Source organism: Pan paniscus, chromosome 1 (assembly GCF_029289425.2).
Source record: "Pan paniscus chromosome 1, NHGRI_mPanPan1-v2.0_pri, whole genome shotgun sequence".
Lineage (NCBI taxonomy): Eukaryota > Metazoa > Chordata > Mammalia > Primates > Hominidae > Pan > Pan paniscus.
The window spans coordinates 100081687-100104339 of record NC_073249.2 but is presented as its reverse complement, the minus strand read 5'-3'; the positions used below and the strand labels follow the sequence as shown (position 1 = coordinate 100104339).

At 41.3% G+C, this 22653-nt stretch overlaps 2 protein-coding genes and 1 pseudogene across 6 annotated transcripts in view; all 3 read right to left on the bottom strand.

The window, feature by feature from the left end:
* LOC106635276 (neuroblastoma breakpoint family member 6-like protein) overlaps positions 1-13910 on the bottom strand; it is a 29231-nt gene extending 15321 nt beyond the window's left edge. For 2 of the 5 annotated variants that reach the window (XM_055114090.2, XM_055114096.2), the window contains exon 1: positions 12507-13901. The gene's annotated coding sequence lies outside the window, so the exon portion shown is untranslated. Of the gene's footprint in view, positions 1-11735; positions 12016-12506 lie in introns of all 5 variants that reach the window. The other 3 variants (XM_055114101.2, XM_055114103.2, XM_034934235.3) reach the window with 3 other exon arrangements.
* A 5259-nt stretch (positions 13911-19169) lies between these two features.
* On the bottom strand, positions 19170-19639 carry LOC100987278 (ubiquitin-conjugating enzyme E2 D4-like; annotated as a pseudogene).
* A 902-nt stretch (positions 19640-20541) lies between these two features.
* LOC100984497 (histone H2B type 2-F) overlaps positions 20542-22653 on the bottom strand; it is a 56567-nt gene continuing 54455 nt past the window's right edge. Inside the window, exon 2 of the mRNA XM_034934254.3 lies at positions 20542-21144. Within this exon, the coding sequence (XP_034790145.1) occupies positions 21033-21144 (112 nt within the window). The 3' untranslated portion in view covers positions 20542-21032. The remainder of the gene's footprint in view (positions 21145-22653) is intronic.

Here is a 22653-nt window from a genome sequence, read left to right as displayed (position 1 = left end):
TTCACTTCCTACATTCTTTCAAGAGTATAGTGACTAAAACTGGAGAATAATCATTTAAGTCTGACTAATAAATTTAGCCTCATGTTGTATTACCTTTTAATACATAATAAATAATATATCCCAATGCGATACTTGCTTCCTTTCCCTTGCAGTAGCAATATGTAGGGGTTTCATTTAATATGAGGTCGATTTTAACCTTCCAAACTCCCATTCCACCCACCTTTGCTTGCACTCATGGGAAGGTTCAGTCTATATCTGGTTTGCCCACATTCCTAGGCTATAGACCTCTAGGACTCCCAATTTGAGAGGCGCCATTTTTTTGGAGGGTAGTGAATTTTGATTTCTGTCTCCTTTGCATCCTTCCCAATGAAAACTGCTTTCAGCCACTCTCTGCTAGCCTCTCACCAGCACAGAGCTGAATTCACAAATGCCTTGAGGGGAAAACCTTTACCAAGTGTTCAGTTCATATCTCAATTCATTCTAGAATCTTGGCTTTTCAAGTCAAAATACCTGGACAGCTCCACATGTCTACCCACTCCCCACCCCCATGAAGTTACTTAAAGTGCTGCTGTTTTCTCTGGTTTTTAACCACTGCCCTCTTCCCAGCTTCTCAGCCTCTTGTCCCTTGCCAAGAACTAGCAAATACCCTGAGGGGGAAAAATTGTTTCATTCCAATGATCTTCTTTCTCTCTCTCTCTCTCCACCTGCTTTCTGTAGCTGGCCCTGTGGGTCCTAGCTTTTCAAAGACTTCAAACAGAATTCCTTTAAACCAGATTTTATCTACTTCTTTTCGAAGGGAGTGCTGGTTTGCCACAAAACTCCATCGTAACTGAAAGAGGAAATCTTCTACAAATTCCAGGTAAATCAAATTTTCCTACCTTGATTTCTGAAGAAAACAAAAAAAAAAGAGAAGAGGCCATTGGTAGGTATATACTTGCATTTTTCTTGTAATCCTTGCGTAAGTCTGAATGGGTATTAAAGGCTCTTGCTAGAATCATGTGCCAAAGATTGTCTACCATCACCTAAACAATCAGGCCTGTCCAAGGTCCAAGAATTTGATCAGGTTGGATCCAGTCCTCTGGTGCACTAACAGAGATCCTGTCGGAGGATAGAATCCTGCTGTAGGATTCTACGTCTGTACTTTGAGTAGACACTTCAAGTAACCAGTTTTTCAGACACCTGGCCACTAATATGGGGAGAAGAGGTCAAAAAAACCATTGAATATTTCTAATTTATTTTAGGGAATGTTAAAATTTCTCACTGGTAGAGTTAGAAATGAAAACAAAGACATAATAATAATAGTAATAATAATAATAACTGTTTCAAGAGCATTATTATGTGACTGGCATGGTTTCTAAGTGCTTTACTGTGTAGTAACTTATTTAGTCCACATAACGACCCTACAAGATAGTGTTGATTTTTTTGTTTGGTGGTTGTTGTTGTTGTTGTTGTTGTTGTTGTTTGAGATGGAGTCTCTCTCTGTCATCCAGGCTGGAGTGCAGTGGTGTGATCTCACCTCACTGCAACCTCTGCCTCCCAGGTTCAAGCGATTCTCCTGCCTCAGCCTCCTGAACAGCTGGATCACAGGCCCCACAACCATGCCCAGCTAATTATTGCATTTTTAGTAGAGGCAGGGTGGTTTCACCATGTCAGTCAGGCTGGTCTCAAACTCCCGATCTCAGGTGATCCACCTACCTTGGCCTCCCAAAGTGCTGGAATTCCAGGCTGAGCCACCCCGCGCAGCCGATAGTGTTGATTATTACAACCCCTTGTTGCAGATGAGAACATTGCACTGAAAGGCTGAGCTTACCTTTCCAAGGTCCCATCATCTCTATGAGAGTGAGAGCCAGGACTCATCCAGACCCTTGCTCTGAGCCATTAGGCTTGGTGGTAACTAAGAAGATCTCACTAAGATGCGCATTCCCTCCTTCTTGCTCAATCTCCAAGATTTCGAGGACAAAATGGAAATTAAAAGTAAGGCCTACAAGATGGCTATTATTTTAAAAAGAAGGAAAGAAAATTATCAGTGTTGGTGATGATGTGGAAAAATTGAAACCCCTGTGCACTGTTGTTTGGAATGTATTAGGTTGGTGCAAAAGTAACTGCGGTTTTTGTCATTACTTTTAATGCCAAAAATCGCAATTACTTTTGCACCAACCTAATAAAATGGTACAGCCACTGTGGAAACCCATATGGTGGTTCCTCAAAATATTAAAAATAATTATCACATGATCCAACAAATTTACTTCTGGATATATACTCAAAAGAACTGAAAGCAAGGATTCAAAGAGATATTTGTGCACCTACATCAATAGCAGTATTACAATAGCTAAAGAAGGGAAACAACCCAAGTGTCCAACAACAGGTAAATGAATAAACAAAATGTGGCAAATACATGCAATGGAATATTATTCAGCCTTAAAAAGGAAAAGAAATTCTGACACATGCTACAACATGGATGAACATGAGGACATTATGCAAAGTGAAATAAACCAGTCACAAAAGGAAAAATACTATATAATTCTGCTTATATGAAGTACCTAGAGTAGTCAAATTCATAGAGACAGGAAATAATGGTGGTTGTGCCAGGGGCTAGGGAGGGAAGAATGGGAAATTAATGGGTATAGCGTTTAGGAACTTTAGTCTAAGAAAGTAGAATATTGGATGCCAGAAATTCAGTTTTCTTTCTGTTCCAAGATCCCTTTAGCTAGAGCGACATATTGAAGTCAGAGTTCCTAAGGGAAAATCATTGTGTATGGAGATCATCCTTGTGGATCAAATGTGAATCAATAGTAGATCAAAAGATATTCCACTTTTGCAGATATTGACATTTGTTGGACCCGTAAGATTTTATCTAGTATTAGATAGATAAGATTTGAACCACTTCTCAACACTGCAGACTCAAATACTAGGAAATACTAAGAACCTCAGGACAAACAAATAGCCAGTCCAAAAAGACTCACAGACTAGATAAGCTGTCATCTACCACCTAACAGATAATGTATCCCTGTTAACCACTATCCCCAGATGTTCATTTCATAAAATCAAAAACAGAATTCCATGTGGATCATGGAAAAAAATAGTTGACAATGTACAAATGAGACAGAGAAAAAATACTTGTCTAAGAATTACATTTAGTGTCTAAAAGCCAAATAGCTCAATTTCTGCTCATGAGATTCAACAGATGAACTGAGGGAACATATGCCAATAGCTCTGAGATTACAGGTCCGCATGGGATGCCCATAAGGTGCAGGATTCTATTAGCTAAGATTATATGTCTCAGGTGGGCAAATCTTTGTGGACATAGCAAGAAAAAAGAAAAACTGTCAAGGAATAATATAGAGACAGTGTGATGGTTAATTTTATGTGTTAACTTGGCTAGACCACAGTGCCCAGGTATATGGTCAAATATAATTCTGGAGGTTTCTGAGAAAGGGTATTTTGGATGAGAGTAACATTTGCATTAGTAGACTTTGAGTAGAGCAGGTTGCCCCATGTCATGTGGGTGGACCTCATCCAATCAGTTGAAGGCCTGAATGGAATGAGATTGACCTTCCTGGAAGAAGAGGAAATTCTACCAACAGAATATCTTAGGACTCAAATAACAACTCTTCCCTGGGTCTCCAGCCTGCCTGCCTTGAACTTTCACAATCATGTGAGCTAATTCCTTAAAATAAATCAATAAAAATAGATGATAGATGGATGATTCTGTTTCTCTGGAGAACCTTGACTAATACAGATAGCATACTAATTCACCCTTGCCATTTATAGAGGAAAGAGTGGAGTAATAAATATCAGAAACCAATAACGTTTTTCCTCCTTTGTGTAAGCTGCTTGATTAAAGAGGTGACTCTAGCCTGGTCTTCTCCAGACCTGGTCACCACAGAAACAAATTATAGCTATACAAAATATCTTGGAAGTTTAGCTGAAGAGATGAGGAGATACTCTACTGCTCAATGTGCGCCATGTCATCTGTTGTACTCCCCTTAATTAAGTCAGGAGGGCAACACTCCCTTTATTTTTTATTCTATTTTGTATGTATGTGTGTGTGAGATGGAGTCTCGCTCTGTGGCCCAGGCTGGAGTACAGTGGCGTGATCTTGGCTCACTGCAACCCTGCTTCCCAGGTTCAAGTGATTCTTGTGCTTCAGCCTTCCGAGTAGCTAAGATTACAGGCACAGGCCACCACCTGTGGTAATTTCTGTGTTTTTAGTAGAGATGGGGCTTCGCTATTTTGGCCAGGCAGGTCTCGAACTTCTGACCTCAGGTGATCCGCCCACCTTGGCCTTCCAAAGTGCTGGGATTACAGGTGTGAGCCACAGCTCTCGGCCCCTCTATTTATCAGACAGATGTATAGAAAGTTTATTGTGCTAGCAAGAGTATGAAGAAAAGGACTCTCTGAATTGAAAAAACAAATTGGAGTATAAATTGGTACCACTTCTATGGAAGGCAAATTTACAGGGCTTATTAATTAAAATAAAAAATGTGTACTGTAACCACTATGATACAGCAGTTGTGCTTCCAGAACTCTACCCTATAGAAATCCGTGTACAAATAGCAAAAGATATTTGTACAAGAATGATGACTGCAGCATTATGTGTAATCGTAAAATCATGGAACAAACTTAACTTAAAAAACAACATGTAAAGGGTTAGATGATGGAATAAACAAAAGAAGAAATGCCTTCATCAAAAATAATGCAGAGGATAATAATAATCTTGAGTCTACTGATAACATTATTGATCGAGCAATTATTAAATCTAGGCACATCCTGCAAATGCGGTATTATTACCATCCTCATATTACAGTTGAAAAAATATTGAGGTACAAATAGCTTGTCAATAGCCCAAAGGCACAAAGAGAAGCAAGATTTCACCCAGAACCCGGGAACAGATCACACAAAGTTTCTCTTGTTCCCTGGTCCAAGGAACTTCTGTACCTTCCAACTACATTTCTTTCCAGCAGAGACCTTCTTGGAGGATGAGAAGCAGCCACTAGTTGACAGGAGGGTAAGTGAGGCATGTAGTCTTCAAGGGAGCAGACCACCGTGGGAGTTATAAAAGATCAGCGACACCTCTGGGTAGGTTCGAACCACCAACCTTTCGGTTAACAGCCAAACGCGCTAGCCGATTGCGCCACAGAGACATGGCTGAACTCCTAATTTCGTTCTAAAAGAGGGTAAGCTGTCACTAAACACTAGCTAGCACCATCCGCCTTTTGCGAAATGACTGGGTAATCTCCAAAGCCTCGGAAAGCCGGAGCAGTCAGAGCGACGAATCTACTTGTTTGTCAAGTTTGAAACCTGTGCATTGAGTGATTCCGAAACGCCCCGCACCCCGCCTTGCCCCCTCACCTGCCTCAGAAGCCGGCGCTTCCGGAGATGCCGGGATCGCGACTCCTGTTAGAGCGACTTGGGCCCCAGGGAAGCTGAAACGCCCAGGGCGCTCAATTAGGACTTGTTGAATTAATAATACATTTGAGAGACAGAATATACAATCGAACAATGGCCAGACTATACGTAAAAATATAACTCTGATCCACAACCTGGGGCCACCTGCCCAAGAAATCAACTTCCTTATCTACGAATAAACAACCGGGGAAGCCAGCCTGCTATTATATAAGTCAGACTCACAGGGAGCCAGGCAGTTATCTGTAGTAACAAACAATAACATCCATAACAATCGGCTCCAAATGGCAAGAGCTTGGTTAGTAACTGACACTTTCCCTAATTTATGTTCCCACTTGCAACTTAGGACCAACCAGGGAAAGCCAAATATGCACCCCTAACCAAGCACACTGGATGTCCCCCTTCTAGTTAGCCCACAGGCAGCTTCCCCAAACCAGCAGTCTCCAATCAGGGCACACCTGAAGCCTTCCCTTTCCTCAGCTATAAAGCTGTCCCACTCCTCTACCTGCCTTCTAAGCTCTGTCAAAATGCAAGTGCCCTTGGCTGATGCCGGTGGCTGACGCCCTTGCGTCAGAATAAATAACCATTGCTTTTTTCATTTGATGGGCCTTCGTTTTCACACTTTGTCATCTTTAAGCTTTTAGCCCTTTGAAGGATTCTGAGACTGGAAAATAAATGAAAGGATTTTTCAAAGGGGGAAGTTCTTTTTTTAAAGGCTTTATTCTGGTCAATTGATTTCCAAGTGTGCAATGTCCCATGGGGTAGGCCACAAAGAGGCCTAGAGTGCACCATCTGTGCTGCTGCAGCTCCTGGCTCTCAACAGAACTGAGATCTAAGTCCTCATGATGTGATCAGCTTCCGAGGGCCTAAACCTCCTATTACCACCAACTTGGGGATTAGGAGTTCAACAAATAAATTTGGTGAGGGGACGCAGACACACAAACATTCAGACCATAGCAATGCATAAAGGTAGCTCATCACTGAAGTTTTAATTTGTGTTTCCCTAATGAGTAATGATTTTGAACATTTTTCTTACGTCTTTTGGGGTCAGTGGGCAAGATCAGGAAAGGGGCAGGGACCAAAGGAGACATGAAGAGGGAAACAGCAGGGACAATGACACCTCCCAGGAGACTTGTGCAGAGGCAAAGGCTGGATCCTGAGAGATGAGAATTGTTTTTGTCATGTATTTGAATGGGAAGAAATAGAAAAAGGACATGAAAGAGAAAAAACGCAAGAACTTGTAGCTATCCAAGAACAAAACAGGAAAATATCATGGATATTTTTGCATCAAAAATATTAAAAGCAGTCCACTGGCAACCCCAGGTTTATGGTGCACCATGATGATATAATAGTTAGTGCTCTTCATTGTGACCGAAGCAACCTTGGCTGGAATTGGAGCCACAGTAGCATCTGGCTTCCTTCTTGGCAAGATTTGGTATGTGTTACAGTTTCACTTTTTAAATCCCCTTACCAACTGCACCCAGTAGCTGTGGTGAGAGAGCAGAGTTTACTGTGTCTCCCTGTGACGCAGTCAGGACAAGAGAAGGAAACCCCCACAGTGCACTAACCTACGGCAGAATCTTTGGGGAAGGTTAGAAGGGACCGTGTGTCTGAGCATGTGCAGGAACCATCTCAAAAGGTAAAGCCCTGACTCTTCAGGAGCCTTGTCTGTAGCTTCAACTGACGTAATGGTGTGGTAATAACCATTTTTCTGGCTGAGATATTTCAAAGGTCAGTAAGGCCTTTTTAGATGCAATGGCAATGAGCTTTGTATGAGTTCTCATTCAACAGGGTATTTTACAATAAAATCTGATCATATAAAACCCAATAAATGTAATAGAACCTAAACTTGATGCCATCCTCTACCTCCCCCACCTAATTATTTGGTGGGGGAATGGGAGCGCTAATAGTACATTATTGAAGTATAATTCACATAGAGTAACATGCACAAATCTTAAGGGCATAGAAACGTAACCATCGCCTAGATCAAGTTATAGAAAATTTCCATCAGCCCAGAAAGGTCAATAACCTCCTTTAGATTCCCATCCACCTTCCTTTCATTTAGACAAACCATTCTGATTTCTATCTTCACAGACGAATGTTGACTGTTTCTGAAATTCACATAAATGAATATACTTTTTTGTGTCTGACTTCTAATTTCCTGCAGCATAATGTTTTTGAGATGCATCCATGTTTTTAGTATATTATTTTGGTGTTATTGATGACTGTTATTTCTGTGTGGATGACTGGGTTATTTCCAATTCTGGCTCTCGTGAACAAAGCTGCTATATTCTAGTACAATTCTTTTTGTAGACATATGCACCCATTTTTCTTCAGTTTATACCTGGAAGTGGAGTTGCTAGGTCATGGAGTAGGTCTAAATTTAACTTTATTATAAACTGCCAAACAGTTGTCCAAAATGGTTGTGCTATTTTACCTCCTCACCAGCAATGAGAGTATGGTTACTCCACATTCTTGTCAGTACTTCTTGTCTTTCAAACTTCTTCTATTCAAGCTGTTAAAATACCTTAAACTGAGTAGCTTACAAATAACAGAAATTTATTTCTCACAGTTCTAGAGGCTGGGAAATCCAAGTTCAAGGTGCCAGCAGACTCTGTGCCTGATGAGGGCTCACTCTCTGGTTCATAGGCTGTGCCTTCTCCATGTGTCCTCACATGGTGGAAGGGCAAACAAGCTCCCTCCAGCCTCTTTTATAAAGATACTAATCCTATGCATGAAGGCAGAGTCCTCATGATCTGATCAGCTTCCAAGGGCCTAAACCTCCTATTACCACCAACTTGGGGATTAGGAGTTCAACAAATAAATTTAGTGGGGGGAGGCAGACACACAAATATTCAGACCATAGCAGTGCATAAAGGTAGCTCATCACTGAAGTTTTAATTTGTGTTTCCCTAACGAGTAATGATTTTGAACATTTTTTCTTATGTCTTTTGGCCATTTAGAAATTTTGTGTGTGTGAAGAAAGCCTATTCATGTATTTTGCTCATTTTTAAATAGCTTGGCTTTTATTATTAATGTCTAAAAGTTCTCTCTAAATATTCAATATTTGAGTTACTTTTCAAATAAGCATACTGCAAATATCTTCTCCCAGTCTTAACAAGGTTTGCCTTCTTTCTTGTGGTAATTTTTTGATAAGCAGTTTTTAATTTTGATGAAATCCAATTTTCTTATTTTTTGTGACCTCTAAGACATCTTTCCTACCCTATGATTGTGAATATATTTTCCTACATTTTCTTCCAGAAACGTGTTTTTATTTTTATTTTTAAATCTATAATTCTTCTTAATTTCATCTCCTGATCTCAGCACAATGCTTAACCACTATAAAATCCACAACTTGCAGACCAACAGTTCAATCTCCCAGAAACTTGTATAACCCTTGATGTAACAACATTTACAGTAGTTTCCTGCTGTGCTCTTTGACAACTATAGATCCTTGCGCTTCCACCCCACCGCCCCCTTGCCTTCTCCCTTCTCTCTCCTCTTTTCACCCCTACAAGGTGAGAAAACCAGAAAGACCTAAAACTGAGGAGAAGAAAGACCTGGTCTAATCTGTGCTCAAGATATTAGAGCACAAGAAGAAGAAAGACTGGGTCTGATCTGTGCTCAAACCACACCTGTATTCTGGTTTGTAAGTCTAGTTCTGCCCCTGTGTGGCCTTGGATAAATAACTTAAACTTTATGTGCCTCAATCTTTCTTCTGTAAAATGGGGCTAATAAGAGTAGTCTTAGGCCAGGCGTGGTGGCTCATGCCTATAATCCCAGCACTTTGGGAGGCCGAGGCAGGCAGATCACTTGAAGTCAGGAGTTCAAGATGAGCCTGACCAACATGGTGAAACCCCATCTCTACTAAAAATACCAAAATTAGCTGGGCATGCTGACAGGCACCTGTAATCTCAGCTACTCAGGAAGCTGAGGCAGGAGAATTGCTTGAACCTGGGAGGCAGAGGTTGCAGTGAGCTGAGATCACACCACTGCACTCCAGCCTGGGCAACAGAGCAAGACTCCATCTCAAAAAAAAAAGAAAGAAAAAAAAAGAAAAGAAAAAAGTAGTCTATTTCATTTTGCCATTGTTAGCTGTGTCTGGATATGGTTGACGATTAATTAGTAATCAATCAGAATGATCTTCCTCATTGTCATTTTCCTCTGCATTATTTTTGAAAGCAACTATGCTGATGTTTTGCATCTTAAATTAGTTTTTCTTCTAAGAATTCCAGTAGATGGACTCATGGAGTATGCCTACTGTTATGTCCAGTTCTTTCTTTCTGCATAAAGTCTCTGAGTTTTATTCACACTGTTGAGTATATCAGATGTTCATTCCTTTTTATTGCTGAGTAGTATTCCATTGAACGAATATACCACAGTTTATTTACCAGTGTCCTGATAATAGACACTTAGATTGTTTGTAGTTTTGGGTATGCGAATAAAACTGCTATGAACGTTCTTGTTATAATTTGTGTGTGTGTGTGTGTGTGTGTGTGTGTACATGCGTTTTAAAGTCTCTTGGAAGAATAGGTGAAGAATTGCTAGGAAAAAAAATGTTTATGTTTAAATGTATAGGAGACTGTCAAACCAAAGTGATTATAACATTTTACATTCCCTCTAAAAATGTATGAGTTCTGGGTGTTCCACATCTTCACCAAGATTCGGTGTTTTCTGACTTTATAATTTTGCCATGCTAAAATGGCGGAGTGGTATCTCAATTTTGTTTAAGTCTATTTCTCTCACAACTAATGATATTGAGCACTCTTTTATGAACTGACTGGCCACTAGTATATTTTCCTCTCTGAAATGTCTGTTTAAGCTTTTGCCCATTTTTAAAAATGGGTGTTTCCATTTCTAATACTGAATTGTAGGAGCTAATTGTATACTCTGGATACAGGTTCTTGGTCAAATATGTGTTGTGAATATTTTCTCCTCATCCATGGCTTGCCTTTTCAGTTACTTAATGGTGTCTTTGGATGAAAAGACATATTTCATATCAACAAAGCCTAATTTATAATTTTTCTGTTTTATTTATTTATCTGTGTAATATTTAGAAAATATTTGCTTTCTGCCAAGTCTTAAAGACATTTTCATGCATTTTCTTCTAAAACTTCATAGTTTGTATGGTTTGTTCTGTGATCCAACTCAAATTAGCTTTTGTGTATGTTGTGAGGTAGGGATTGAGATTTTTTTCCTCACTAGTAGATATCTAGTTGGTCCAGCACTACTCACTGAAATGACACTTCTTCCCCATTGTATTGCTTTAGTACCTTTTTTGAAAAAAAAAAATCAATTGACCATATAACAAGGATCTGTTTTAGGTGTCTCACTTCAGTTTCATTTATCAATATGTGTATCCTTTTGCCACATTCACACTGTTTTGTTTATAGTAATAAACAGCTTAATAGTAAGTCCTCTAGGTTTGACAGCTCAATAAACCTGAAATGTGTACATCCTATGGTGCCACCATGAAAATCAAGACATGCTGTCACTTAATCTCTCTCATTTCACTAGAGGACACATGCTCTCATAAATAATGGTTGACCCCTTAGCCAAAGATCCTCTATTGTACCCTCTGGAGAAAATAAATCTCTAGTTACCTTAAGAGCTGATCTAGAGGTAAAATGTCTGCAACATTCAGCAATGAATTTAGATTTTCTTTGAAAAAAAGTTCATTTTCAAGGTAGTTTTTTTTGTTTTGTTTTGTTTTGTTTTTTTTGCCAAAGAATTTCTTTTTTTTCTGTTACTTAGTAGCGTGAAGTACAATGTTTGGTTTGCAATTTCTGTTCTTTGTAGGAAGAAAAACTTTAGTGGAAACAACCAGTACTTAAAGACCATTTTATGAGGCTGTCATTTACATATTATCTCTTTTGCTGTTTTTGTTAAAATGATATAAGGTGGGTTTTATATGCTTTCTGTATATCCTTTGGAATGTGTATTTAAATTAAAAACTTAAAATTAAAATATTCATCCTAGACTCAGGTTAAGTTCCACCAACAGTACACTTAAAATAGGATGAGCCCAACCTAAGCGTACAACCTACCTGCTTCAAGTGTGTAGTTGGTGTGTGTGATACATTCTCAACAGTATTTGTGTTCCCTGGTGTAGTGATTTTCGTGTTCCTCCCATCCTTGAAAGTCCTCGACTTAAAACCCATCTAGAACATTTCCTTTGCTAAGACTTTAAAGTATTCTTTCTTCAAGTTAAGGGCAGTTTTTAAATAGTTATCAGTTGCATTCTTGGAATTCACAGAAAGCTTGGGGAGAAACAATCCGACGGCACAAGTTCAAGTGCCCAACGGGGTGGAGAAGGGACTGCATACTCACTGGTTGCCAGGCCGAGGTTGTCCGCCTTGCCTGCTTTGGCTGAGACTGGAGACGGAAACTCCATTCAACAGCGACTGGAGGACTGAAACAGGGCGCAAGAGGGCGGCTGCCCTTCACCTACCGGTCCCTCCCTGCCTTGGCGCCTTCGGAGTTCGGACTGACCCGGGATGTTGCTGGAGCCGGCAGGAACTGCAAACTCACCGCGCGCGTCCCTGCACACCCGCACCTGCGCCTCGAGAACTCCTGGCCAGTTGAATACCCGGTCTGCCGCCGAGCTTCGCTGCAGGTCACAGGAAAGGGGTGCAGGGTTGCGTACCCGGCGGGAGAAGCCGCGCGGAGAGGACCAGGTACTGCTACTGGCCTCCGAGAAGACAGGCCTAGAGTAGCTGATTTTGACCTGCAGGGCCAAAGTCTAACGGCGGCCTAAAACCCTAACGTCTGGGCGAGCCGCGGGTAGCGAGTTGAAGCGATCTCTATGCCTTGCTTGTCGTTTGCAAAAATTCAGACCAAGAAAGAGAATAGTTGTGTGGATCAAAGTCTGCAATTAACCAAAAAAGAAACATAATCCTGTGTTAGCTTACTTAGGAAAAAAGGAAGAAGGAAGGAAAGAAGGAAGGAAAGGAGGAAAGGATGGAGGGAGGGAAGAAAGATGAAAAAATCAACCAAAAAAAGAACATGATTTCCTAACTAATCGGATGTGGGTCATGAGAGAAAGACCTGCGTCGAGTTTTTGGCCTGAACGTGTGGAGGGTGGAGTTGCCATTAACTAACCTGGGAAAAGGCAGGTGTAGTACGTTGTAGAGAAAATATCCGGAATTCCGTTCAGGGCCCTGGGGTCTTCCTTGAAAGAGTTTTCCATCCAGGCCGTCTCGGTTTCCGCATCCGTCTGAGTCGTTTATGATGTCGGGAATGCAGGAATCTGAGTCCTTTATGATGTTGAGGGTGCCACGGTCTCACCCCGGGCGCCTCCCCGCTCCAGCCTCCTCCCGGAAACCTGGTGCGCTCTGGCCCCGCCGACCAGCGACAGTCTCTCCACGCGGTGCCGCCTAGCAAAGGCGCATCTTTAGGTCGGTAGTGAGGTGCGGCCGGGACGCTGCAACTCGCTCCGGGACTTGTAAACCTGGCAGGTGTTCGAGGAGCGCCACTGGCTGGAAGGAAAGGAGAGAGCTCTGCACGTCGCGTGTGGGCTCGCAACTTGGAGAAAGCAGGGAGAGGACAGTCTTTTGGGACTATTCCTTGGATGGGCGGGTGGTACCAGGAAGGGTAGATGGAGCTTTCTAGAGGTCAATGTCAGCGTAATTTCTGCTGAAGCAATTGAAGGAGGAAAAAAAAAAAGTATGTGCTTTGTGGTTCCCTGGTAGTCTAGTGGCTAAAGTTTGGCGCTCTCACCGCCGGGACTGGTTGATTCCAGATCAGGGGACTGGGTCTCGGCCTCACTGTGAGGTATTCTTTCCTGTGTTTGCCATCTACCACCGCTGTGGCTCAATTATTTCAAGACTGCTGGAGAAATGGAATTAATGTCGATCCTAAAATTTAAGCTATTTATCTAGGATAAATTCCAAATAGTGGAACTGCTAGGTGAAATTTATTGTGAATTTAAGATTCCGATGTATACAGCACTACAACGTATAAGCACCAATTACATTCCCCAAAGTGTGTGAGACTGCGTCTTTTCCCCAGAATTTAAAACCAATGCTAGAAATTATCAGTCTTTTAGAGATAATTTTAAGCTTATTTATCATCAAAGGATTTCTTCATAGTCAATTTCCCCTTAGACTATAAATCCGCAAGAGATGGCAAAGCTGGAAGAACTGCCTAGAATTTCAGCAAACTTGAATTCAATAGTCTCTCTGTTCTTTCCTGTTTTGGCACCTACCCTTTTCTTCCAGTTAAGATTGGACACAATAGAAAAATAATTAATAAATGTAATAAAAATGTAAGCCTGGACGTTTTGCTCACAGTGTTCTCACTGGGTCTAAATTTTGTGAATGTGGTTCCTTGGATGGTCTCATGGGTATGCTTGAGACTTTAGGCCCTTGGGACACCTGGTGCACAGAAGGGTCCCAAAACCCATCTTTGGAAGTGTTGGCAGAGTAAATAGGCACCAGTAATAAAGGCAATGGCGCCTGAAGACCTAAGGCTGGTTTAAACCAAAGCAGATTTTTCAAAACCAGAGAGGGCTTGTGTTCATAATTTAATAATTTAATTTTTATTTTGATGAAATTTAAATTTGATTTAAATTTTCATAATTTAATTTTCATTTTGATGGCCACTTTATTTTGACAAAGACACTAGTGGAGGAAAGTCTCTTTATTGGATCATCGATTTCCCTATAAATCTTTGTCTCAGAAAAATTTAATAATAATTTCATAATAAATTATAATAAATAATGTTTCACATCTTATATTATTCACTTTTGATTTAGTTGGCTTGTGCTGTCAATATGTTGCCCACTGTAAAACACTACCTGATGAATTACATTCAACTATGTAGTAATACATATTACTACATATACACACACATGTATACATGTGTATATGTAGTAATACATATTACTACATATACACACACATGTATACATGTGTATATACATATACACATGTATACGTGTGTGCATATATATGTATATATAACCATATATAATTTCAAAAGGTAAATTAAATATAATGGGACAGTGTTGGTAACCTCTTAGATAGTGTAGGGATAAGATAGCTGAATTTATGGCATGGTGTTGTATACTTCAGATATCTATGCTGTAATATTAAAATGGCATTTCCTTGGCCCACTAAATTGTCTATTTCCTGGCCCAATATGATACACGAAAGGAGTGAAAATGGGAAGAAAATAGCCTTCTGAAGGACTTGCCTAATAAACTTCTCCCTTAGCATTAGTTGGAGTGACATCAGAAAATTGGGATGAAGTAATTGTGTAAAAAAGACAAATTCTCTGCTGTCTTTCTCCCCCAATCCTTAATAAACAAAGGAGGAAACCTAGACTCAGGTTAGGTTTTCTCTTCTTATTCTTTACATACCAGGACAAGTACTGAGCTTGTTTGTTACTATATGGGGACTTAGTATATTGTACAAAGGGGTGTGGCTATTACTGTCCCTTTTCTACCAGAGCATCAAAACTGGTAACTTGGCTGGTGTTAAGGGGAGCTTCTAACCTTGAATTCCCACTCCATGTGACTTCTTTCTGGTTCTCTCTTCTCAGAGAACTTGCAGCCATCAGATTCATTTGGAGAAGTTTGATAAAGGTTACTTTACGCTTAGACAGAAGAAAAAACCCTAAGGTCTTGAACTGAGCCTTATCCTCTGATACAGTTTACTGGAATTCCCTCCACTGTGGCACAAGCCCTGCCGTAAATTGTGATTATCTATACCTTGTCAGTTTTATCTATGTATATATCTTTTACAGTAATCCCCACATCCACCAGAGAACCTAGGTTATTGGCAGAATGAGGTTTGGGAATTCTGGTCCTCTGGCCAGACACTATCAGTTAGTACTCTGATTCCACCATTTTTGAAATTATATACAACAAATTTTAAGTATTGTTTATTTTGGAGAGTTCAGGTTAAAGGAAATGAAGACTATTATTCAGTATTATTTCTGTAATTTTGTAATTTTAACCATAACATAGGTTTCTTATCAAAACGTATGGAAGCCAGAAAGCAGTGAAGCAACAATATTTTCTCCAAAACAAACAGGCCAAACTTTGGCAGGAGTGACAAATCTGGCATGCAATGGTGGCTTCTGTATCAGAAATCAAGTCTTTTACTTTGTGAGAGGCAGGAGTTTTTAGTTCTTTGTCTTCCTTTTGGCTGCCAGAGGAATTGAACATTGTGAATTCATTGGCATAGTCCCAAGAAACTTTACTTGGCAAGCAAGCTATTGATTTTGGCGGGGGTGGGATGGTGTTTATCAGTCACCCCTACTAGCAGAGATGTGATAACACTGCAGTCAGAGTAGTTGAGTTTTAAATTTTTGACTTGCCAACCAACAGAACATTATTTATATGGTAAAACTTAGACATCAGAGGCTACAGGCACTCAGGCTAAATTCTGACCCATTCATTGGTGACAAATGTTAAGGGATTTTTGCCCCATTAGCCCTTTTTTTACTCATGATGGTACTCTGAACAGAAGAATCTCCTCTAACAATTTAAGACCATTCATTGTATAAGCATGTAAATCATCAATCTCAGTGACACATTTTCACAACTATACACTGAATTGGCTCAGAGGCTTCACTCATAACTTTAACTTTTTTTGCCCCTTTACTACAAGTTTTACCCAAACTCTGTCAGTTGAATTCACACTCTACAGGAACACATATCAAGAAGTTTAACACATGCACTTTAGTTACAGCAGCACCTGCCAGGAGAATATCTTACCTCCTTGACTGAGAGTTCAAGGAGTGCAGGGAGATGTGACCAGCCATCAAGAAGCAGTAGAGAGACTTCTTTCCTTAAAGTACCTGAGTCAGGTTGAGGGGAAGAGAAGAATTAGGAGCACAAAGAGAGCAGGCACACAACAGGAAGCACAACTCTGCAACTGCTTTTGGTTTTAAGAGGCTGTCCATTCAGTTTTTTGGGTTTTTTTTTTTTTTCCTTTTTTTGAAACGGAGTTGCCCAGGCTGGAGTGCAGTGGCATGATCTCAGCTCACTATAACCTCCACCTCCTGGGTTCAAGCAATTCTCCTGCCTCAGCCTCCCGAGTAGCTGAGATTACAGGCTCCTGCCACCATGCCTGGCTATTTTTTCTATTTTTAGTAGAGATGAGGTTTAACCATGTTGGCCAAGCTGGTCTCGAACCCCTGACCTCAGGTTATCCACCTGCCTCAGCCTCCCAAAGTGCTAGGATTACAGGCATGAGCCACCATGCCCAGCCTGTCCATTCAGTTTCAATGAACTTTAAACAACAAAAAATGCCATTTGGGTGGCTGGTTTCAGTCTTCCCTGTCAATGCTCAGCCTCCAAATATTCACTAACACATAGAACAATAGGAGGACTGTTACTCTCCTCTCACACCTACTACGTGGGAGAGAACATCTGCTACCAGATCCTGGAGGCCCTTCTCAAGCCCCCTAACCTGGCCCCATGTGGTTCTTTCTGTTTTTTCTCCTAGAAGGCATTGTGACCTTACTGGTCCCATGTTGGGCATCAAATCTGTGAATGGCTCACACTTGGACTTACGCACACAGCATAAGTAATAGGGGATATCTATGCATAAGAAAGATTAGTATGTTGTCAGCTCCCCACATCCATAATTCCACAGCATGACACCAAACTGGAGTTACTAGATGACAACCCAAGTGGTGGGTTGCTCTGTCAAGAAGGGGCCAATTTTATATTGCAGCTAGGCAGTTACAGTCTGTAGCTGTACCATTGAGGGGATCGGGGCAAGATGGAAATTTCCATGGCTTACCAGAAACAGGTGAGAAACTGCCTGCTGGTAGCCTGCTGCAAGACAAGGAGGCCCCCAAAAGAGAGGAGTAAGAAATAGTCTTATGATAATGCCTCACAAGACTACTTCCCTTACCATGGTCCAGGAGGGCATTTGGTCAAGGTTTGAGTCATAGTATGGTTGAGCCTTACCTATGTAAAGTTTAAGCAAAGCCATTCCCTTGTACCTTGTACCTTGAAGAGAGTTTCATTGGATATAATATCCTTAATTTGCACTTTCTTCTTTTTAATGAGTAAATTGCATTTTATTTTATTTTATTTTATTTTATTTTTTGAGATGGAGTCTCACTCTGTCACCCAGGCTGGAGTGCAGTGGCACTATCTCGGCTCACTGCAAGCTCCACCTCCCAGGTTCACGCCATTCTCCTGCCTCAGCCTCCGGAGTAGCTGGGACTACAGGCACCCGCCACCACGCCTGGCTAATTTTTTGTATTTTTAGTAGAGACGGGGTTTCACCATGTTAGCCAGGATGGTCTCAATCTCCTGATCTCATGATCCACCCAAGGAGTCTCTCTCCCTCCTTGTGTTCTGGTCTGTGAATGGCTCACACTTGAACTTAGTGTAGGCTCCTAGTGGGAGGAGCAGGGGTGGCGAAAATCCTCATCATATGGATAAACATAACCCAAACCTCTAGAGGTTTCATAATTTTCCTCTTGCTTCTAAAAACATAGTCATATCTTATGGGGTGTTATGTACTTTATATCTTAACATTTTCCACTTGCTGCTTCTTGGTTTGAGGGGAGAAATGCCAGCATGTGGCAAATGGAGAATAAGACTGATGGAAGCCTCAGGGCAAGGCCTTCACTTCCCATTGACACTGTTCCCAATTCCCTCTAGCATGAGCTGAGCCTCCTCATGCTGTGGTTGTGCAGCAGACAGGGTGTGAGGAAACCCTGCTCAGCCCTGGTTACCCAGGATGGCACTGAGTTCTAAAACGCAATGGTTATGTGGTGAGGGGCCTGGCTGAAGACCTGGTGTGGTACTTTTGTGAGCAGTGGCACCATTTGAGGCTGGGTAGGAGAGAGGTGCAGGGCCTAGCTCCCCAAAAGACCAACAGATAAACTGGGGCAGAGAGAGAGATTCCAGTGTAACCGGGAAGGCTGCAGATCATAACAACTATGGCTGCTGATTTGGCATCAAAGATGTGGCATTGTCAAAGCCACAATTGTTGAGAATGGCACCAACATGCTGCAGCTGGAGAGAGAGGGTGACCAACATTTTGAAGTGGCATAGTTGTCTGGGGTAAATACCCAAGGTTTGTTGCCTCACACCAAGGGAACTGAGGATGTGGACACACAAGAAGTGGGTTTAGGAGTGGAGGTTTACTAGGCAAAAGAAAGAGAAAGGAAAATAGCTCTCTCTCCTGAGAGAGAGAGGGTTGCCAGAGTGGAACTTCTGGTTTTGTGGTGAAGTGCACAGGGTTTTATAGGCTGGCTTGAGGAGGCAGTGTCTGATTCACATAGGGCCCAAAGATTGGTTGGACCAGGTGTGACATTTACATAGCGCTGGAAGAAGCTGGCCACCCAACCCTAATCTTCTTCTTATGCAAATGGGTTTTCTACTTTACTCGCGCCATGTTGTCTGCTCCTTACTGTACACGTGGTTAGAAAGGAAAAGGGAAGATGGAGCCACCATGTTGAACATGCCTACCCCCCAGGTAGCCTTGTCCTATTGGCACAGCCACCAGCAGTCACCTGTGCAAGCTTCCAGCTTGCTTATCTATGTCTGCAGCTCCATTTTACAGGCTGCTTTTTGTTACAAAAGAAATTATTTGGGGGCTGCTTTTCATTAAAAGGGAACCTTACCAAGGACTTCCTTACCCTAATGCCTAAATAATTTCTTTTTAACTCCTATATCAATTTGTTTGAAGAACAGATGACACTTTGAATGGCCCAGCCCACAGCCCAGAATTTCAAGGGAAGACCTTGAATTCAAGGGAGACAATGTCTCCCGTAAAATCACCTAGCCACTTACATAGCATATTTTTCTGTCCACTGTCTTGCTAGTCTGTTGTAGTTCTCTCTGTCGGCCTTGTAGGTGTGGGGTATCTCTAGCACCAGAGGATCATTGAGGTTGGGGATGCAGGGCAGTGAGCAGATGGACAAGAGAACTTTTGACAGTCAATGCTGGAGACCACTGAGACCATAGGATGTCAAAGCAGATGCCGCCATTGCTATTGATATTGGGGTGATAAATTTTGGTTGTGAAAGCAACCTTTGGGGGCTTGAACAGGCAATCCGTAGGAAAGTGGATGGTCAGGAAGAAAACACCTCCTTGGCAAAGACTGTCATTAATTATCACCCAGAGGCCCCATGGAGCACTGGGCAGGAGGATTCGTCTGCAAGTTGGTTAATTCCTTCTGGATCCACTTTAGTGCCATCCTACCCCACTGCTGGGGGCTGGGGTGGCCCAGCCACACTGCACTTTCTATATATAAGTTTTTTGAAAATGCTGCTTCACTGTTACCTTGCCTTGTTTGTTAGTGCCCATCTAATTCAGTTGCTTTTGTAACTTGTTCCACAGTGATGCCTGGAGACCTGAGTATGTTTTATCTTTAAAATCTAATAATTTTACTAGGATATTGTCTTGAAGTTGATCATCCTGGTTTAATTTTTGCTGCCACTTTATGGGCTCTTTCAATGTGCCTCATCACATAAGTAATGTCATTTTCATTTTTGTAAATCAAGTCTCCTAGATTGTTCACCTGAAAGCCTGATTCTCCTTTAGAGAAAAAAATGCTAAAAAACAAAACAAAACAACAAAAAAAAACAAAACATTATATATCGCATTACAATTTTATTCAACAAATACAGAGATTCACAGAATAGTTAAAACAAAGTAGAAAACAACTCTGGTGTTATAAGAGCAGTAGGTTCATATGCCCACTGTGCAGTAATAGACCAATACACTAAGACAGCAGTTTGCAACAAAGAATTTAATGATCACAGGGCAGCCAAGGGGAGAGATATGAGTAGACCCTCAAATCCATCTCCTCAAGAACTTCTGCGTTAGGGTTTTTAAGGGGATTGTGGAGGGTGAGGGGTTGGAAAATTAAGGTTGTTGATTGGGCAGGGGAAGGGGGATGAAATCATTAGGATTTGGAAACTGCATACTGAGTCAGTTCCTCAGTGGGGTCCTTCAGACCAGCTGACATCAGTAGTTTCACTGGTACACAGGATCTGAAAGAATATCTCTAACGGGAAACTTAACATTTCATAATGTTCAGGTTGTTATGTATAGAACAGTTCAGGAGAACTATAATCTAGGGCCTGCCTGATTCTAGCACAAAGAGCACCAAACAACTGTGAGGAAGCAGGTCCAAGAGCAGGCTGCTCTCAAGAGTAATGCAAAATTGCTGCAAGCTTGTTTATTTTTGTTTCTCCCCTTCCCTTCTTCCCTGATTAATTTTATAAAGTTTATAGGGACAGTTTCAATGGCTTCAACACAGTATTGCCAGGTAAGGACTTGAACCCAAGAGGCGGAAGTTGCAGTGAGTCAAGACCAAGCCACTGCTGCACTGCCCAGTCTCAAAAAATAAAAATAAAAAAAAAATCAGGCCAACACCTGTTGACACACATTGCTAGGAATCCCTTTGGGAAAGCAAATGGGCTCAAGGAACACACAAAGGCCATGGTGGGTGACAATGTTAACTAATTCTGTTCATGGTGTCCAGGGTACAGGCCTGAGGGTCCACTCGCCACCTCTGCCCAAAGCCACGTCTCCACTGCTCCCCTCATCTCCACACGGATTCCTCCCCACATGCCTCCCCTTTTCTTGGACTGCCGACACCTGACACCACCAAGGTGACTGCTCCTCCCCACAGCTTCTCTCCTTCAGGGGACTTCACTTCTTGTTCCTTGCTCCATAGTGAGGCGTGACCCAGTGGTTAGCCCAAGGTCTAGCATGCGAATCAGGGACGTGATGGTTCTTTGGGATTCTAGGGATCTACATGGAGAATAGATGAAAGTAACAAAAGTTTTACATACCAATATTCAAAACTGCATCAAACTACCAGAAACACTTGCCACTTTCAAAGATAGACTATGCTAAGTAGCTCCAGGTGTGTGCCACCATGCCTGGCAAATTTTTGTATTTTTAGTAGAGACTGGGTTTCACCATGTTGGCCAGGCTGGTCTCGAACTCCTGACCTCAGGTGATCCACCTGCCTTGACCTGCCAAAGTGCTGGGATTACAGGAATGGCTCTTGACTCTAACTGCAAGGTCCCTAGATCATTAGATCATTTCCTGAATATCTTATGCTTCAGGCATTGGCCATCACTTGGGTTACCATTGTCATAAGTCAAAAGCCTCCACAACCAAGGCCCTTAAACATGGGATAGCCTGTGCAGGGCAGAAGTATAAAGAATATAGAGAAGTGAAGCACAAAACTTGTTGCATTGGCCAGGAATTAAACCAGGGTCTCCTATGCAGGCGGTGAGAATTCTACCACTGGACCACCAATCCGGCTCTTATGTGTGGTCCTGGAGAAACAATTGAAATACAATACTGAAAAAGACAGAAATTTTTCCAAAAGAAGCTCTTTGCAGTATTGACTAAAAGCTAACAGTAGACATCCAAAACCAAGGTTTTTATAGAATACTTTTACTAGACAAAACTATAAATATTAAAATAGCTTATTTGATCAAACTTTAATTCCGAAAAAGGCTCCTTCCAACTGCGTAACAGACTCCTATAGAAAAACATCAGAAATTCATCCAGGTTCCTTGTTTCTGATCCTAAATCTTCAATTTAGGACCTCAACCTCAAACTGTTGCTTTAGTGGCTCTGGGAAGGAAGCACTAACTGGCAGCATAGGTAAGTAAAGTTTTAATCTAGGGAAGAAATAAGAAGCAGAATCAGAATTAGAATTAGAAGAAGAGGAAATATGCTATACCAGAATATCATAGGCAAAAAAAGAAGATGAAGAAAGAGGAAATGTAAGGACAGAAGGTAATGCTAATGGAGTTAGTTATTTGTGGCCGTTTTTTGTAAAAGAGTAATGATCAGTCTTGTAATCATTATAATACTATTATTTGCTTTCTAAAATGTCTAAAATATTTGAAGGAATATATGATATAAAAAGATGAATAATGCTTGCAGTCAGTGTTTCATTGTTTGGAGAACCCAGTTTCCTCAGTTAATACACTTTCGTGTAATAGCTCTTTAAGGAGTAACATGGTTTAAAGACATATTAATGGCTGAAATATTAACATATTGGTCTTTTGATGAAGTTCAAATAGAGAGATTTCTTTCCCCAATTTTCCCTGGAAAGATTAAACTGAAGAGAAAAATCTGGAATATTTGCCCCACATGTTGGGTCTGGGAGTCATTATGACTTTTTCAAAGACAGGAGTTGTGTATGACATGGAATCATGCTTCTTCTCTAGTTGAGAAGCCAAGCTAGGTCCAGGCTGAGTCATAAACTTGAACCCAACAAGGAAATCACCCTTCACA